At 40.9% G+C, this 18,066-nt stretch overlaps 2 protein-coding genes and 2 non-coding genes across 5 annotated transcripts; 3 read left to right on the top strand and 1 right to left on the bottom strand.

Moving 5' to 3' along the window:
- The first annotated feature begins 178 nt into the window (after nucleotides 1-178).
- Nucleotides 179-4,163, top strand: LOC132113978 (uncharacterized). Of its 2 annotated transcripts, none has more exons than XM_059522077.1 (5): nucleotides 179-1,345; nucleotides 1,971-2,095; nucleotides 2,681-2,864; nucleotides 2,963-3,175; nucleotides 3,889-4,163. In XM_059522077.1, exons 1-5 carry the CDS (start codon nucleotides 509-511, stop codon nucleotides 4,084-4,086), a joined length of 1,557 nt encoding a protein of 518 aa, XP_059378060.1. In that variant the 5' UTR covers nucleotides 179-508; the 3' UTR covers nucleotides 4,087-4,163. The 2 variants fall into 2 exon arrangements, with proteins under 2 accessions (XP_059378060.1, XP_059378059.1); XM_059522076.1 differs by having other exon boundaries at nucleotides 179-1,357.
- Nucleotides 4,164-4,312: 149 nt separating this feature from the next.
- Nucleotides 4,313-12,548, bottom strand: LOC132113979 (P2X purinoceptor 3-like). Its single transcript, XM_059522078.1, has 12 exons — nucleotides 11,793-12,548; nucleotides 11,009-11,144; nucleotides 10,833-10,904; nucleotides 10,676-10,745; nucleotides 10,436-10,538; nucleotides 10,233-10,310; nucleotides 9,847-9,988; nucleotides 5,743-5,879; nucleotides 5,576-5,669; nucleotides 5,421-5,486; nucleotides 5,262-5,339; nucleotides 4,313-5,190 (listed from the first exon to the last, which is right to left on the bottom strand). The coding sequence occupies exons 1-12, from the start codon at nucleotides 12,137-12,139 to the stop codon at nucleotides 5,065-5,067; spliced, it is 1,449 nt and encodes a 482-aa protein (XP_059378061.1). The 5' UTR covers nucleotides 12,140-12,548; the 3' UTR covers nucleotides 4,313-5,064.
- Nucleotides 6,495-6,613, top strand: LOC132114382 (5S ribosomal RNA). The gene has a single exon (XR_009425304.1). It is a non-coding gene; the product is annotated as a 5S ribosomal RNA (ribosomal RNA).
- Nucleotides 8,969-9,087, top strand: LOC132114383 (5S ribosomal RNA). The gene has a single exon (XR_009425305.1). It is a non-coding gene; the product is annotated as a 5S ribosomal RNA (ribosomal RNA).
- Nucleotides 12,549-18,066: the final 5,518 nt, after the last annotated feature.

Here is an 18,066-nt window from a genome sequence, read left to right as displayed (position 1 = left end):
TGCATTTGAGAATTGCAGTTCGTTGACTGCTTAAAAGAAAATGGGTGACCAATTAAATGAAATTACTTAACATTCTGAAGCAGTGACTTCATATTAAGATGTCAAAATGTTCTCAAGAAGACAGAGTGTCTCAGTCATTTAGCGGCTGGTCAGAGGGAATGACAAAAATACTAAATGTTTCATCCTGATACACTTGTCTTACCTGTCCATCTGGGTGTTGGACACACCTCTTTCTGGCTTTTGCACTTTTGTTTATGACACTCTTTCCTTCTGCAACACTCGGGAAAGGATCAAACAGTTTTGAGAGCTCACATGACGGATGGAAAACAAGAGGATCTGAATGACTGATGGACATAAATACTTGTGTGGACTAACATGAGGACATAAATAAAGGATATATGGAACTGTACAGCTCTACCAATAACTATCATGGGTGAAAGTCTGCTTGTCATGAGTGAGTCTGCTTGAATGCGTACACTTACCTAATATCTGTGAATTGTCTCTACTCATGGGTGCGCATGTGGTAGGCCTACCACAAAGCCCAATGGCAGTATTGAACCATGTCTCAGACTCTCATACCTTACTGGAATCTATGCTTCAGAAGTTACGACTGAACTCTCAGACCAACAGAAGCTCATTCATTGATATACAAACATGGAGTCCGTCTGGAGAATGTAATGCTAAACCAGTGGAAGATTCATCTAAGACAACTTATCAGTTTGGGTTTTCTTCCAACAGTAAAGAGCAGGATGAATTCACATCAGTCTGGAATAAATGGGAGAAGCCTTGGACTCAACAATCTTCTCATGCATTGACTTCTGTTCTTAAGCAACCTGTCAAAAGGATCAGTAAGCACAACTCAGGATTCTCTGGTAAACCTAAACGCCCACCATTGATTTGGGGGGAACACAATCGCTTCACATCAGAGAGGACAGGTGATGTCACTTCCTGGGTTGGAGACGATCAGATGCCCGGGCCAGAGAAGAAGCAACATTTTTCTCTAGAAGGGGAGACCAGCTCGAATGTGCCACCATTATACAAAACAGAATCCTTCCAAAACCCTCCTGATCTTTTAGCTCCAATGCTAACAGCACCATCTCCAGTGCAGGAAAAACCAGAGGTCAGAGGTCAAAGTGACACATGGAGTTGGGGTACTGGGACTGAGAGAAATGAAAGCACCAGATTTAATGAGCAATCAGGAAATACGCCAAAGACAAGTAGAAAGAAGTGGGGGGATGCTAAAAGGTGGGCTCAGAATGTGAAAGAGAGATGGAGAGAGAGACACAGAAACACACTGACCAGACAAAGAGATGATGGAGAAAGACAAGTGCAGAATGATGTACAAGTGAGTATTGGAGTCAGTCAAGCCAGTTTGGTACAAGTTCTTTGTCTATTAGTGGTGCTTACTTACATTAACATTAATACAGTGAGCCAAGCACTGCAAAAATATTAAATTAGCCTCATGTATCAAGACTATTAATGGGATGACCGAATGCTCAAAATCTGTTTGGCACATTGGTGTACGCTTACAAATTGCACTTGAGACTAATTAAACTCAATAATAGTGCCAGAGCCACAGTGGACTGATGTGCAATGGCTGGTGGGTAAATTTCCTTCTCCACTTCCTATGTAGTGATATATCAATGTAAGCTTATTCCCTATGGCCTTCAAACTAAACACATTTGCTCCCTTCAGACTGGAATCTCACTTAAGATGACAAAATACTCTAAGTCCACTTTGAAGTCCACTTACATTCAAATGGAACACACCTACTGTGCTAAAAACATCCAGAATACCTTAGGAACCACCTAGCAATACCCTAGCAATTAATGCTAAAACCACCATGAATGCTTTAGCAACCTTACAACAATGTGCCAGCATTCAGTCACTCAATCAGTTCAGCATAAGGGCAAGCACAAGTAAAATCTAGAATTGTTTTAAAAGTGATTGTCCTTTATGCTTATATTCAGTATAATCGCTCTTCTTTATTGGTGCCCATCCATGTGAACGACACACCTAGAGCACTCACTGAGATGACAGAAATCCATCATGAAGAGATGGGTGAAGATGCCCCCGGTTCACTAAGCTACATAAGGTAAACACATCAGCCAATGACATTAAAAATATGCATCAGACATAGTTATCATTCCACGTGTGTGATCCATTAATCACTTTCTATTTCATGAGAAACTGTCTCATCGAGAAAGAATGTATGACCCCCCTAGGGCTAAAAGAGTAAAACGAATTTTTGTAACTATCAAAGCCACGTACTGGTTCAGGTGGTTCTCATTGGTCGTATTTGGCATTCTGCTTACATGATCTTTCATTCTTCTTGTCAGTGTAAGTCTGTTCTCGTTTAGAACTACTTCTAATTTAATGGAGGAGATCTTCAGTGGGACGGAGTGGGCTCAGTTTCTCTCAGTTAACTGTGGCAAACCGGAGCAATCAAACGAGTTAACACACACTAATAACCAATCACACGAAGAAGAATTGCCAAGTAAACAGACTCATAAAGATGCAAATGATTCTCATTTAGGTTTGACACAACTGTCACTAGAGAGCTTTGCACAAGACATGGTCTCCGATAAACAGAGGCATCCCAAATGAGTGTTACTGATCTCCTCACAAATCCACTACAAACTTCTGACCTGTTACAAAAAAACAATCTGAACCCCAACAGATCTCATAACAATGAGCAATCAAATGGACAATCACAGTTTTCCCAGCTTGATCCGAATGAATCAAAGACAACTGATCATAGTGATCAACAGCCGACATCTAATCGCGTGTCCGGCCCCAGTCATAACCAGCCACTAGATGGGACAAAGGATTTTGTACCCCTCACTGACCCTTCAAATGTTAAGGTGAGAGTATAAGCATTATAAGCAGTAAAAATACTTTTTTTGTGTGTTATTAGTATTACAAATGTTCTTTCTTGTTTCCTTTCCTTCTTTTCCCTCAGTCAATGAAAAGTTTGTCCGTAACATCCCATGGATCTCTGATCCGAAAAAGAGAGCACTGGACAAAAAGGAGGGAACCGTTTGAACACACAACACAAGACATGGAGGACGAGGAGCAAGGCAGCTCTTTCACAGCTGCACAGCCTTCAAACCCTTCATCTGCAACTTCCCTCAACTCCTTCTCTCAAGACACTTTGGAGACTGCGGTCAAAAAGGTAGGATGTGCTTTATGTGCGTTCTGATAAACCAGTTTTAACAACTGACTTATCAATATTAAGATCAGGTTTTGGTTTTAAACATAAAGGGAGTTTGTTACTACAGACTACAGAGGTAATGTGTGTTACTACAGTATGTTAAGATGCTTGTGGTTTGTGCCTTTGTTGAATTAATTGTTGGGTGGTGTTGCATTTTCAGCTTGTCATGTGAATGAGGTTATTATGGTGTGCGTCACTAAAAAAATATGTTTTCGGACATGCCGGTCATACTGTGTGATTAAAATGTGACACAAGAACACTGATAATAATATTACATGTTTCTCAAGCAGCAAATCAGCACATTAGTATGATTTCTGAAGGATCATGTGACACGTAATGATACGTAAAATTCAGCAATCACAGGAATAAATTACATTTTATGTAAACAACTAATATATTGTTTCCAATAGAATAGTTTTTTTATTTGTGTGTGTGTAATAATATTTCACAGTGTTACTGTTTTTACTGTATCAAATAATTGCAGCCTTAATGAGAATAATAAGAAACTTGTTGAACAGCATGAACAGGCCTGCAACAGCTGGTCATTTCAAATGGCAATTCTATTCAGTTGATGCATCTGTTGTAAACACATTCTATCATTCATGAATCAATTATAATCATATCAATGTCCACAATTACAATCCATCAAGTCATTGTTTCTCCTCTTCTCCCAGAGGAGGATGGAAGATACTCGGCGCGTTCAATTCTCTGAGGAGGTTATCATCTTATCACCCAGCTATTTGCCAGAGCCTGATGATGATAATGTTGATGAAAACAATGAGAACGTCTGGGAAGAAAAGCGTTCTCCTCGGCCTGCTTTCCCTAAGTGGATTGGGTCTTTAAAATCCAGAAGAGGAAAGTACAAATTTTAACTCTCTTCACATCTGCCTCCACCTCTGAAATTCTGCAGCTCACACAAACAGAGACTGTACTTCCAGAGTTGAGAGCGACACAGAAAATGATCATTATTACATTCTGAAAAACTTTTCTTCTTTTTTTTTAACGAGACTGCCATATGCCAGCATCATTTTGATATGCCCTTACATTACACTATTATTATTTTGTTTTAAATAAAAATTAAGTAAAATGTAATAAGAATGCAAAGAGGTTGTGCAATTTATTTTACAAGATAACATCACTTACAATCTCAAGGGCATAGTTCAAGTAAATAAAGTCAAGAGAATGAAAAACAAGCTGATTTAGAGAAATATTTCACATGAGACACATAAAATATCCATATACTCCCATATCATTATTTTCTTTCTTCGTTCATTTTACATGCTCAAAAGATGAACTAGTACAGTATTTAATGAATGAATTGCTGTTCTTTCTATATGTAATTTAATTTACTCCTGCTGTTTGTGTATACACTTGTCAGTCAAAGGTTTGATTAAAGCTCTCACTTTTTACATGAAGCAATTTAAAATGAAATTTTGTAGACAAAAAAATAAATAAGTAAATCGTGAAAAGTTGTGTATTTCTTGTGAAAATGAGATGTAAAGCACTATCCATTATATATGGAAAATCAGTGTAAAGCTCAAGAGATAAGATGTTTTTATCGGTTAACGTTTTTGGTTACTATGTAACTCTCATACATTTCTGTTATTTCATAGTTTCGATGACTTGGTTATTATTCTAAAATCCAGAAAATAAGAATATTCTTTGACTGGTATTGTATTTGCATAGATGTGTGTTTTCTCATGTTCAGGGTTGACAAAACATTTTTATGATTTAAACTCTTAAACAAATCCAGCCCTAGGTTCACAGATTTAAAACAAACTATTGCTAAAAGAAAGTGCAAATAAGCACAAATCTCGAAGTAGGAATATTATTTGAAAGTCTCATTGAAATTACGGGTCCTGCCGTCCGAAAGAAAAGGTCCCGGAGTCGTTTGAGCGCTTCTCCAATGTTTTGATTGACATCTGGCTTCCTATATAGAGTCTGTTGTGTGCTGAATCGGACACAGCGCCTGATACCTGTCAGAGGATACAAAGATAAGACACCGCTCTGCTTATCTCTACATACTTACATCAGGAATCTCTGGCACCTCTTCAAATTTCTTTGCTTTGTACTTGTCCGCCCCTTTATGAAAGTTGAGAAGGATGATGTCACACAACACTGTAGCCTGCAAAAATATACATCAGTCAGATATTATGTGCCTAAAACCAGCAGTTTTGCCAGCATTAATGTGTCACAACTGTCTTACCAATCCCACTGAAGTGAAAGCTGCCACCAAATTAATCAGAAAGGGCACAGTGCTAAACTTGCCTGCCTGCGAATAAATAAGCAAAATGAGACACTCACAAGTCCATATGTCACATAAGCTGCTTTATAGCATTTAGGGCTATACAATCTACCCACATTGCCAGACACGATTATTACAAAGCGGATGGCTTTAGCTTTATGAAGTGTTCTATGCTCGGTCCCATCTTCGGACTGATAGTATTTAGCAAACCTGGAAAGGAGAAAAAGAAGATGCTGTTGCAGAAAAGAAGAATGATGTATGAGTATGTGTGTTAATGTGTTACCTGAAGTTATATCCTTTAGAGGCAACACTGTTCTCAAAAGCAGCATCCAAGCGTGTGAAGAAGTAATTGGGATTGCAGTACATCACATTATAATCCAGATTACAGTTCCAGTTGATGTTAATTCCAATGTCTCCCCCCTGACAGACAAAAAAACACACACATCAAACAACACAACAACATTGTTAACTTCATATATACATATCATATATATCTATATTTTTCATTTTCACCTTTGAAGACATGCTTGGGCATTTAAAAGGAGGTTTCATCAGATTTAACTCATGTCTGGGGACAATTCTGTCCCAGAAGTAAAACCTCCCCATATACAGTGTCATTGTGTGTGTCACAAAACCTGTGCTAATATAAAGAAGACAATATGGCAAAAATATTGAATCAAAGATTTAGTGATTAATATAGCATAATGAGAGATTTACAAACGATTTTTCAAAAGGTCGGTCATAATTAAGGTGTGTTAAAGCAAAGTCATACAGTATATCAGTAATAAACACAGTTTCAAAAGCAGAGCCATGCAGCGTAAACATGATTTTTGTGTGAAAGGCTTATTAACCTTCCAGTGGAAGATTAAAATTGCTGTCATGTCATTGATGGACATTAGAAAACAAAAAAGACATGAGCACTTGAGGGGGAAAGGAGGCTGTTTGTCTTGTAGCTGCAGCCCGGGACATGTGTGAATACAGACCTCTCCATGTAGTGTCTCTTCTTTAAATAGCTCATTTGTGGCTGTAGTTTTCGTTTACGGCCATACCACCCTGAACACGCCTGATCTCGTCCGATCTCGGAAGCTAAGCAGGGTCGGGCCTGGTTAGTACTTGGATGGGAGACCGCCTGGGAATACCAGGTGCTGTAAGCTTTTGCCTATCATCCACTCGTCAGCTAATACACTTCCTCATTGCTCAGTATTGTAGGTTGTTTCCTTTATCATATTAAACGGCCTGCTTCTTTTATTTTCTTTCATTATGTTTTCTCTGTGGCTTCTGTCTGCTCACAGTTTCTCTCTCGGCCGCTTCATTCTTTTTTCCTCCTCCAGGGGGCGATCGAGAGGCTTTCCCCCTCTACAGTAAATATCTAAGCACTACTTGTTTTTCAGTAACTGATGCTTCTCTGGTGTCATTTAATGGGCATGTACAATTTAAAATAAAATCTTTAGTTTTGTTTTTTAATTGATTACATTATTATTATTATTATTATTTCATTTTTTTATTTTAATTATTTTGCCTATTTCGATTTAAACAGCGACACAACATTTCTTTTCAAATATTCAAACCCCTTGGCATTTAATATGTTAAATCCTGTTTATAGCCTTAATTTTTGCTATTTTTTTCAAAATGTTGGAAACTGTACAACTGTGTGTATAAAGAAAGGTAACCTAGCACACATCGTGCTCCCAAAACACTGGGTGACACACTTGGTTTTTGAGGATTCAGCAGATTTTAGCTTCAACCCTTTTATTAAATGCACCTGATTGAATCAAGCAGCTCATCAAGGCCTTCGATTGTAAACTACATATCTGTTATTGGAGCATTTTTAACTTTGAAGACATACCTTGGCATTCAAAGGTAGATTTTTTTTATCAGATTTAGCTCACTTCTGTTTTGTCCCAGAAGTAAAACCTTCCATATAATAAAGCATCACTGTCTGTATCTCTGGAGAAAGTGAATGTGAAATACTGTAAAGTCTTATGAAGGTCAGTCATGTTTTGGATCCAATAGAAGACAATGGATATAGCAGTAAAATGAATCGTGCCTGTCGTCCTCTTTTAAAAAAGTAATAATCACCGTTTCAAAAATAGAGCCATGAGATGTAAACGATAGGCTTGTAAACATGATTTTTGTGTAAAAGGCTTATTCATTTTTCTGCCGTAGAATACGATTCCTAAGCTGTGTCTATGATGGGCATAAAAATAACTTGAAAAGTCAAATAAATAGACTAAGTAAATAAACAATTTATCAAAGGGTTTTACAATGTATTAATGCTTTTCTTTCTAGCTTTTGTTTTGTTTTTATTTTTATATTTGATTATACATTATAAAGAGCAACAACTCTGAACATGAAAGAAGTAGTAATACAAACAAATGTTAATGTTCCCCCCTCAGAACATGAGGGGGGAAAAAAGAGATGGTTCTCACTGCAGAATACAAGATCCAGAGGTCATGGTCGGATCAAGATCCAACTCCTCCTATTTTACATATACCTAAACCTACCAGACTCCACCCCCTGATCCCTAAATCCACCCATCTCCACCCCTAAACGTACCAGTCTCCACCCCCTGATCCCTAAATCCACCCATCTCCATGCCTAAACCTACCAGTCTCCACCCCCTGATCCCTAAATCCACCCATCTCCACCCCTAAACCTACCAGTCTCCACCCCCTGATCCCTAAACCCACCCATCTCCACCCCTAAACGTACCAGTCTCCACCCCCTGATCCCTAAATCCACCCATCTCCACCCCTAAACGTACCAGTCTCCACCCCCTGATCCCTAAATCCACCCATCTCCACCCCTAAACGTACCAGTCTCCACCCCCTGATCCCTAAACCCACCCATCTCCACCCCTAAACCTACCAGTCTCCACCCCCTGATCCCTAAACCCACCCATCTCCACCCCTAAACGTACCAGTCTCCACCCCCTGATCCCTAAACCCACCCATCTCCACCCCTAAACGTACCAGTCTCCACCCCCTGATCCCTAAATCCACCCATCTCCACCCCTAAACGTACCAGTCTCCACCCCCTGATCCCTAAACCCACCCATCTCCACCCCTAAACCTACCAGTCTCCACCCCCTGATCCCTAAACCCACCCATCTCCACCCCTAAACGTACCAGTCTCCACCCCCTGATCCCTAAACCCACCCATCTCCACCCCTAAACGTACCAGTCTCCACCCCCTGATCCCTAAATCCACCCATCTCCACCCCTAAACGTACCAGTCTCCACCCCCTGATCCCTAAACCCACCCATCTCCACCCCTAAACCTACCAGTCTCCACCCCCTGATCCCTAAACCCACCCATCTCCACCCCTAAACGTACCAGTCTCCACCCCCTGATCCCTAAACCCATCCATCTCCACCCCTAAACGTACCAGTCTCCACCCCCTGATCCCTAAATCCACCCATCTCCACCCCTAAACCTACCAGTCTCCACCCCCAGGGGTTGCTGTCGGTGTATCTTCTTTAAATAGTTCATTTGTGGCTGTAGTTTTCGTTTACGCCCATACCACCCTGAACACGCCCGATCTCGTCCGATCTCGGAAGCTAAGCAGGGTCGGGCCTGGTTAGTACTTGGATGGGAGACCGCCTGGGAATACCAGGTGCTGTAAGCTTTTGCCTATCATCCACTCGTCAGCTAATACACTTCCTCATTGCTCAGTATTGTAGGTTGTTTCCTTTATCATATTAAATGGCTTGCTTCTTTTATTTTCTTTCATTATGTTTTCTCTGTGGCTTCTGTCCACTCACAGTTTCTCTCTCAGCCGCTTCATTCTTCTTTCCTCCTCCAGGGGGCGATCGAGAGGCTTTTTTTTCACCTCTAGGTAAATCTCAGTTATTTTGTTATTATTTGTTTGGTTCTCAAACTGTTTTGTCAGCCAAACCCCTGAGATTTTTATTAAGTATTTTAATAATTTAACGATACATTTGCATATTCACGGTCACATGACATGCAAGTTAGATAACATATTGAATATTTTTTAGGTATTTTGTTGTGATCAATTACATTATTGTTATTATTATTTAGATTATCATATATGTATATGCGATCTTATTTAACCTTACATTCAAACCTTTTTGTTTATATGTTAAATCCTGTAGCATTTATTTTGGTTCACAAACCCCTATTTGAGAAGCCCTGCTCTAGGGGTTTCTTATGTTAAGCTGATCTTGATGGCTCTGCGATAACTACTTTTTGGTTACAGAACAGACTGTTGTTGTGTGACACCATGCCAATCACGACAAGACATTTTAACTTTGGCCGTCGATTAAATGAATGGTTGATTGTTTATCAAAAATAATGAAATGGATGTCTTTGTTAAACTGCAAATCTAATGAGTGATCAGATGAGAGGTAAAGCTGAATGGACCTACTTTGTTAGTAATGCTGTCCAAACTTTGATTGATTTGTCTCAGGATATCTCCCACTTTAAAAATCGGACAGAACGGATTGTTCACCGAGTCATAATGACAGCTCTGAATGTAAGACTTGTTTAGGCTTGAAGGGAAATTGCCTCTGTGAAGGGAAGAGAGGGAACCAGGACATCAGTATGAAGCAATATTATAAATAATAATAATAATAATATTTTAGTTATTATTATTCTGGCTATTTGAATTTCCTTTGTTTCAAAGGGAGAATATATTAATACAATTCAGGGGGCTTGTCCATTGATTAGATTACATTTAGAAAAAGAAAAAAAAATAAGAGAATGGCTTCTCACAACGGTAAGGTTTTTGATTCTAGTACAGATGAAACTCACCTAGTGACATTAAACAGAGGGAAGCGAATGCTGTTCTTGATGAAGAGGGTGAAGTTCTCCACCTCTTTCATTGGGTTTCTAAGAGTGAGCAGATGAATTAATGCATCTAGCATTAAACCATGCTTAATCCAGTTTATTCTGGTTTAAAAGATAACAGCAATTGTGTACAATATCTGAATTAGAAGTCCAAAAAAACATCTTACTCTAAAACTGTGTCATCTTCTGCAGGACACCAGCCTTCAATTTCACACCATCCCTTTGTGTTTCTCTCATAATTATTGTTCAAGCATGTGCCTGTTATAATACCTGTGATAAAGGAGAGAAGCATCTGAAGCATTGTTGAAGCATGTTTCACTGCTAATAATGCAAAAACTAATTTTAATAAGCATTAGTAGACTTGATAGTGATGTCAGCCTCTGAAGACTAGAAGACAATGAACTCACCATTTCCTAAATTTGAGCCCAGTTTTTTCATGCAGTCTTCATCAGTAGTGCATTTAAACTTAGGATCAGTCTGACAAACAAGAGAAGAGAAGAGAGTGAGTGTTTGTGTTAAAATACACAAGAGAGCATATCAAGTCAGCCGTGGTTTATGTGTCACCTCAGGGCATCGTCCTTGTGTCTGGTTGGCTGTGATGACCATGCTGGTGATGACAGAGAACGAAGAACCACCCTAAAAAAAATGTGCAGAAATGTTCACCTCCAAGACCAAGACTTTACAGAGAGACAGGGTGAATGGTTTCATAGTTCAGCATTGAGAAAAGTACATTTGCTGACCTGTGGGGGAGCTACATAGTCTGCTACGTCCATCACACGGTTGTTAAATCTGCCCAAACCTTTCACTTTGGACATGACCGCAGATTCGATTCCCGTATCCCGCTGCTGATATCCTTTTTCGTGCATAAACACCCAGCTGAAAATACAAACATGCACACATAACATGTCATCAAGCATGTTCATTATTATGGTCATAAAAAAAGAAGAAGAAAATACTTTTATGATTATTTGATTGGCTAAAAAGATAATCTTCATGAATAATAAGCAGGCTAATATCAATTAATCCCATAGTTATGAAAATCAAACAATTTATCATGACTATAATTTTATAGATAGATAGATAGATAGATAGATATCATGCTTGCCGTGATAAGATGTACTTTTTTCATATATTAATATTTTTTCATATAGATAGATAATTCTATTACATCATGATTGCCATGCATGAACACTTATTCATTTAGCAGATGCTTTTATCCAACGTGACACATATCGGTGATAAAATGTATAATGTACATACATTTTTCTTCATATTTTGTTAATTCTGGTGCACATACACCCATTTGCAACACAATATAAACACATTTCATCCGTTCTATTAATCTGTAAGTTCCAGCTCATTATTTAAAACATTTACATTCATCATAATCAAAGTTGAACTACATCTTTTGCTCTTCAATCTCAAACAGCCCTTCACTTCATTCATTCCCCAGTTAAACTGCAACTATAATGTTTAAAACGAGTTTAAATTTATATTAGCAATGAGGAAATAATCAAAGCTTACCAGATGAAATACAGAATAATTAACAGCTGGACCACACGGTTGATGATTCCAACAGACCAGCTCTTCACCACAACAGATTTGGCGGTTTCATAGACGAAGAAGTCAGCGATGAAGTGCGGGACTCTGTGAGCCATAGTAGAAGTGTGTTGTGTAGAAGTGCAAGCCGAAGAAGCTTTGAGCTGAGATCCGCTGCAGGATAAACCAGTGTTCCTCACTATTGTGCATCTGCTGAGTGAAAGAACTGGAATAAAACCTTGACCACATTTTCCCTCCCCTTTTCGTGTTCTTGCCTTTCCTCTGTGGCCCCCAGGGGCCTTGACTATCCATTTCCCTAATAGGCCGCTCATTTGCTAATCTCTCTCTCTCTTTTTTTTTTTTTTACAAACCAAACCTTTTATTAATATAAACACATTACTATGTGTAATTATAACAGATGATTTGTGAAAGTCAATGACTTTCGCCAATCCTTCAGCTCCACATGGGTCTTCCATCCCTCTGGCTCTGCCTTGGTCCTCATTCCCACTGGTCCTGGCTAAGTCTTCTGAATGCAACATATCTTCCAGGTCCACCTTGATCCTTCCATCTTTTGGCTTCACTCTGGTCTCTATTTTATCCGGATCCACCTCATTTTTTCAATATCTCCATTCTGCTGGCTCCACCATGGTCTCCTACTCCTTGTGCACACCTGTTTGTTATAGTTCTCATTATTATGTGTATTTATAGCCCTATATTTCAGTTCTCTTTTGCCTGATATTTTCTTGAAAATATCTTAAATATTGAAAATGAAATGAAAATGATAATGAAAATATTTAAAAAAATAAATTGTTAAAATAAATGTTGCATTTTAGATCCCCACTTCATCTACTTCTGTGCTCGCAAAACCCTGACATTAAACCAGGTAAAAATATCTCCTTAAGGTAACAGTTGCAGGTTACTACTTGTTACAGTGCATTTCAATGTAAGCATTTTAAAGGGAAAATGCTTGAAATGATATGCACTGTACAAACTTAACAGTCCCATTTTGTTCAGATGTTTTTGGGTCCCATAGAAATATATGTGTAGTGTTTAACACTCGTTCAAGTCGCACAAATACAAAATTGCAACCTCATTATTTAAACCCCGTGAGTTGTTTGCCATTACACTGCGTTCCATATTTACTGATTCACTGGTCTACTAGAACATTTCTGGAGTCATTTGCAAATTGTGTACGCTTAAAGTGAAGATCGCATTTCCTAATCACTAAAGTGAGCCCATTATGTTTGTGGTCAATTACGTCGTCGCGTCATCTCCAACTGGAAAGCTTTCAGAGAAGCGTCTTTAAGTGGACACAACTTCCCATAAATTAGAGATGCCAGAGTCATGAACATCTTTAGCACTGGCATTATCCACTCTCACACATGGCACAAAATGAATTATCCTTCAAAGAGGGCATACAGTGGCACCCAGGAGACAAAAGAGCAGCTTGACAGAGGATGGGTGGGATAAGATGGATTGTTTTCTGTTCGATTTTATGTATATTTATATTTACTTTTATACACGCGTATTGGTAAAGATATATTTTTTTACATATTATTTTAAATTGTTGAGATTATTTCAAGGAGGACAGAAATATTACATTTCACTTTACATCCCACAAGCTATGAGACTCCACTCATCTCTCTTACCCCTCTATCATATTAAAAACCACAACTTCTTTTCATCTTCCCTTTGCTTCTGACAGACCACATCTCTTGACCATGAAAGTCATACTGTATTAAAAGCCACAAGCTCTAATTGTAGGCCATTACTGGTACTTTATACCTCTGGTGGGGGTTATTTACTTGCCTTTTAGTGCTAACAAAGCCCTTTTGCTTGAATTTGGAAAGAAGGGGCAATTGGTTGACTCATCGTAGATGTTTGAGAGCAGGGCATGTGTCCAGACGATGCCTTAGGAATTTCTCAAGTGTGTTTATTAAGATCATAATGGGATTTAATTTCCCCCAATTACAGGAAAAGACACACTGAAAAGGGAGTAACAATCCTCAAACCTTTAAGCAGTTAAAAGATCTTCCTGGGTTCAATCTCTATCCACAGTTTATGTGACACTATTTTTTTAAATGAGTGTGATATATTTTTATAACTGCCCTCTCACAAGCTAACTCAGACTCGCAGGGAATATGTTTTGTTTTTTGAAGGAGTTGGTGATGTTGAAGGCATGTGACTGCGGTGTAGCAATATATGGAGCAATAAATAAGGGAAGCCATGAAAATATTTTGTGTACTACAGTTTTGTAAAGCTTAAATCACATGCTTCCACATAGTCATTTCTGCACCTGCCGCCATATTATCAAGTTTTTCTGTATGAGAAAATACAGAATATACATCTAAATGAGGCCAGTTTTTGTATACGTTTATCATTTTATAAAAGCATTTACATTAATTCCTCTAATAAAACTGTCAAATTATTTGAGCTGTAATTCTGTTTAAATAATTCTATTGTTAGATTTATGTTGTCTTAACGTTGTAGAAAGTTTCCATGACAACTTACTGATGTTGATAACATCTTGGAGTACAGATTGACCTTTCACTTCCAATTAATTTGCTTAATTGAAAATGAACTTGTCACGGTTGGTAAACCATGATCTCAGGGTGTTTACACTTTGTGGTGAATTCTGTGTGTTCCGCGTCTGCACTGATTAGTTGTGGGCGTCTCCGTTAATTGTATCAGCACCAGCTGCCACTCATTACTCCACTATCCCACTAAACTATAATCCACTATAATATGGCTTGTCTCACGTCTTGTGTTTGTGAGATCGTTGTCTTATGTTCGATGTGGTTCCCCTGTTCGTTGGCTCTCAGTGTTGTTTTGTGTTTGGATGTCTGTGTTTTCCCTAGAACCTCATCCACTCTCCGCACGTTCACTCAGCCACGGAAACTTACCTTCGGCTCTGTTCACTGCAGTTCCTGTGTCACTCTCTCCTGCTGCCTACACGCCGACGTCATCCGGATTACTCACCTTCTCTCCGTCCTCAACTGGATTCCTCACCTCTTCACCATCACCATGGATTATGGTTGTCTCATCGTCCCTGTTTGTTTGTGTACTCGGATTCATATCATATCATTAAACTTGTTAACTCGCATTTGCTTCCAGACTGTCCTTTCACCCACCATCACATAACGATCTCACCACCATGGAAGCAGCGAGCACCAATACCCTCACCGACTTCATGCACCACAGTATCAAGAGAATGGATCAGCAGCAGGAGAGCATCTCGAACACCGGACGTGTTGTCCAAGCGCTGGTGGCACAGGTGTCCGAGCTCACCCAGCAGATCGATCAGCTCACGTCTCCCACTGCGCCCATCGCACCGCCTGTGCCGTCCGTCCCCCGGGAGATTCCCCAGGACCACTTCCGGCAAGAGCCGCGACTTCCGGCACCGGAGAACTATGAGGGTGAGCCAGCGTTTTGTAGAACCTTTCTAACCAAGTGTTCGATGCATTTCGCCCTACAGCCCCGCACCTTGCTACTGAAGAGTCTAGAGTAGCGTTCACGCTCACACTATTATCTGGCAAGGCTGCCTTATGGGGGATGGCGGTGTGGGAGAATCAACACCTGTGTTGTGCCTTGTTCCACGCTCTATCAGAAGAGATGAGGAGAGTCTTCGACCGGGCTGCGACCGGCAGGGAGGCCGCCTATCGCCTCTCGGAACTCCGGCAAGGATCTTTCTTCCATCACCGACTACTCCATCGAGTTCCGCACCCTGGCGGCCGCGTGCCAGTGGAACGAGGCGGCGCACTGGGATAGATTCCTGCATGGGTTATCCGACCATGTTCAGCAGGAGATCTACCTCCTCGAGCTGCCCCCTACTCTCAATGGATTAATTGAACTGGCGTTGCGAGTTGACGCAAAGTTTAATCGCCTGGGCCGCCAAACCAGTCCTTCCAGATCTACCATCTCTCCTGTTAGGGGCGCTTGAGTCGAGAGAACACGGTCAGTCCTGTCGACGATCACAAGCCCATGCAGGTGGGTAGAGCTCGGCTGTCCCGGAGGGAGAGGGAACGGCGGAGGTCCCAAGGACTGTGCTTGTACTGTGGAGGCTCGGCTCATAACACTTACTCATGCCCAGTAAAAGAGCCAGCCTGATAGTAAATCTGAGGCTACTATCGGGTGGGATCTCCGCTGAGAAGTCCTCACCAACATCATCGACCCTCCTTCCGGTGAGACTGCGGTGGAGGAATCAACATCATGAGTGTCAAGCCCTTTTGGACTCCGGAGCCGAAGGTAATTTCATTGATTCTTCACTTGCACATCACCTGAACATTCCTGTGTCTCTCCCCATCCATGTCACCGCACTCAACTGCAAGGAACTGCCTCACGTCACGCACCATACAGAATCCGTCACACTGATCACATCTGGAAACCATCAAGAAACCATATCCTTTTTTCTCATGGACTCCCCTGTTGCTCCCATTGTTTTAGGTCACCCCTGGTTGTTCAAACATAATCCACGAGTGGAATGGGGTTCTAACACTGTCACATTGTGGCGTGAAAGCTGTCATGAGTCTTGTCTGGTTTCTACTTGTCCTGTTGTTCCTGTTTCTGTCTTTCAGAAGGAGACCATGGTTTTGCCAAATGTGCCCGTTGAGTATCTGGACCTGAAGGAAGTGTTCAGTAAGTCCCGTGCTGCTTCTCTTCCTCCGCATCGTCCCTACGACTGTGCCATAGACTTAGTGTCAGGTAAGTCTCCGTCTAAGGGCAAGTTATACTCTCTTTCTATTCCTGAGAGGGAGGCCATGGAGAAATATATTTCTGATTCCTTAGCCTCTGGGTTCATACGTCCTTCCTCTTCTCCAGCGAAGAAGGATGGTTCACTGCGACCTTGTATTGATTACCGAGAGTTGAACAACATTACTATTAAGAATACTTATCCTTTACCACTCATGTCTTCAGCTTTCGAGAGGCTGCAGGGAGCATCTATATTCACAAAATTGGATTAACATAATGCTTTTCATTTGGTCCGCATCAGGAAGGGGGTTGAATGGAAAACCGCCTTTAACACCCCTAGAGGGCACTTTGAGTACTTGGTGATGCCGTTCGGGCTCTCCAACTCGCCCGGGGTTTTCCAAGCACTGGTGAATGACGTGTTGAGAGATATGGTAGATCAGTTTATATATGTCTACCTGGATGACATACTGATTTTTTCTTCATCTCTCCAGGAACACGTTCAACGCGTCAGACGAGTGCTCCAGAGGTTACTAGAGAATGGGCTTTTTGTCAAGGCGGAGAAGTGCGTATTCCATGCACAGTCTGTTCCCTTCTTAGGGTATATCGTTTCGTCCGAGGGAATACGTATGGACCTTGACAAAGTTAAGGCTGTGATAGATTGGCCATCTCCAGACTCCCGTAAGGCCCTACAGTGGTTTCTGGGGTTCGCCAATTTCTATCGACGTTTCATTCGTAATTTCAGCCAACTAGCCTCACCTCTGACAGCCTTGACCTCCCCCAGTACTCCGTTCAGGTGGTCGGACGCAGCTGAGGCTGCGTTCACTAACCTCAAGAACCGCTTCATTTTGGCTCCCATCCTTGTGGCCCCTGATCCCACACGGCAGTTCGTGGTGGAGGTCGACGCGTCAGAGGTAGGGGTAGGAGCAGTGTTGTCCCAACGTGCTGCTTCGGACGATAAGGTACACCCTTGTGCGTTTTTTTCACATCGATTATATCCTGCCGAACTTAATTATGACATTGGCAATAGAGAGTTGTTGGCGGTCAAATTAGCATTAGAGGAGTGGCGCCACTGATTGGAGGGTTCAGGGGTTCCCTTTATTGTTTGGACCGATCACAAGAATTTAGAATACATTAGAACTGCCAAAAGACTCAATTCCAGACAGGCTCGGTAGGCACTTTTTTTCGGTCGTTTTGAATTTACCCTATCATACCGCCCGGGTTCCAAAAACGTCAAACCCAATTCTTTGTCACGTCTTTTTGATCCCTCCGCCCGTCCCGTTACTCCTGAGTGTATTTTGCCTGAGAAATTAGTGGTCTCAGCACTTGTATGGGAGGTCGAGTCGAAGGTCAAGACGGCCTTAGAAGGGGAACGCCACCGTCCGGTTGCCCACCGAACCGTTTATTTGTGCCGGAGGAGTTAAGGTCCGAAGTTGTCCAGTGGGGTCATTGTTCTAATGTGGCTTGTCACCCAGGAATAAGTAGAACTAATGGGTTGGTTAGACAACGATTCTGGTGGCCACGTATTGATCGCGATGTCCGCGATTTTGTTTTGGCTTGCTCAGTTTGTGCC

The sequence above is a fragment of the Carassius carassius genome, chromosome 33 (genome assembly GCF_963082965.1).
Source record: "Carassius carassius chromosome 33, fCarCar2.1, whole genome shotgun sequence".
Taxonomy (NCBI): domain Eukaryota; kingdom Metazoa; phylum Chordata; class Actinopteri; order Cypriniformes; family Cyprinidae; genus Carassius; species Carassius carassius.
This window is presented reverse-complemented; position numbering and strand designations above follow the sequence as displayed.

Bases quoted from the DNA above. Each gene is read 5' to 3' on its own strand.
- LOC132113978 (XM_059522076.1), top strand. From the start codon at position 509: ATGGGTGCGCATGTGGTAGGCCTACCACAAAGCCCAATGGCAGTATTG. The intron at 1,358-1,970 runs GTCAGTCAAGCC...GCTTATATTCAG, and splicing joins ATGTACAAGTGAGTATTGGA to TATAATCGCTCTTCTTTATT. The intron at 2,096-2,680 runs GTAAACACATCA...GAACCCCAACAG, and splicing joins GGTTCACTAAGCTACATAAG to ATCTCATAACAATGAGCAAT.
- LOC132113979 (XM_059522078.1), bottom strand. From the start codon at position 12,139: ATGAGCGGCCTATTAGGGAAATGGATAGTCAAGGCCCCTGGGGGCCAC. The intron at 10,311-10,435 runs GTAAGATGTTTT...GCTCACTCTTAG, and splicing joins GAAGATGACACAGTTTTAGA to AAACCCAATGAAAGAGGTGG. The intron at 5,880-9,846 runs GTAGGTCCATTC...TTTGTCTGTCAG, and splicing joins TGGACAGCATTACTAACAAA to GGGGGAGACATTGGAATTAA.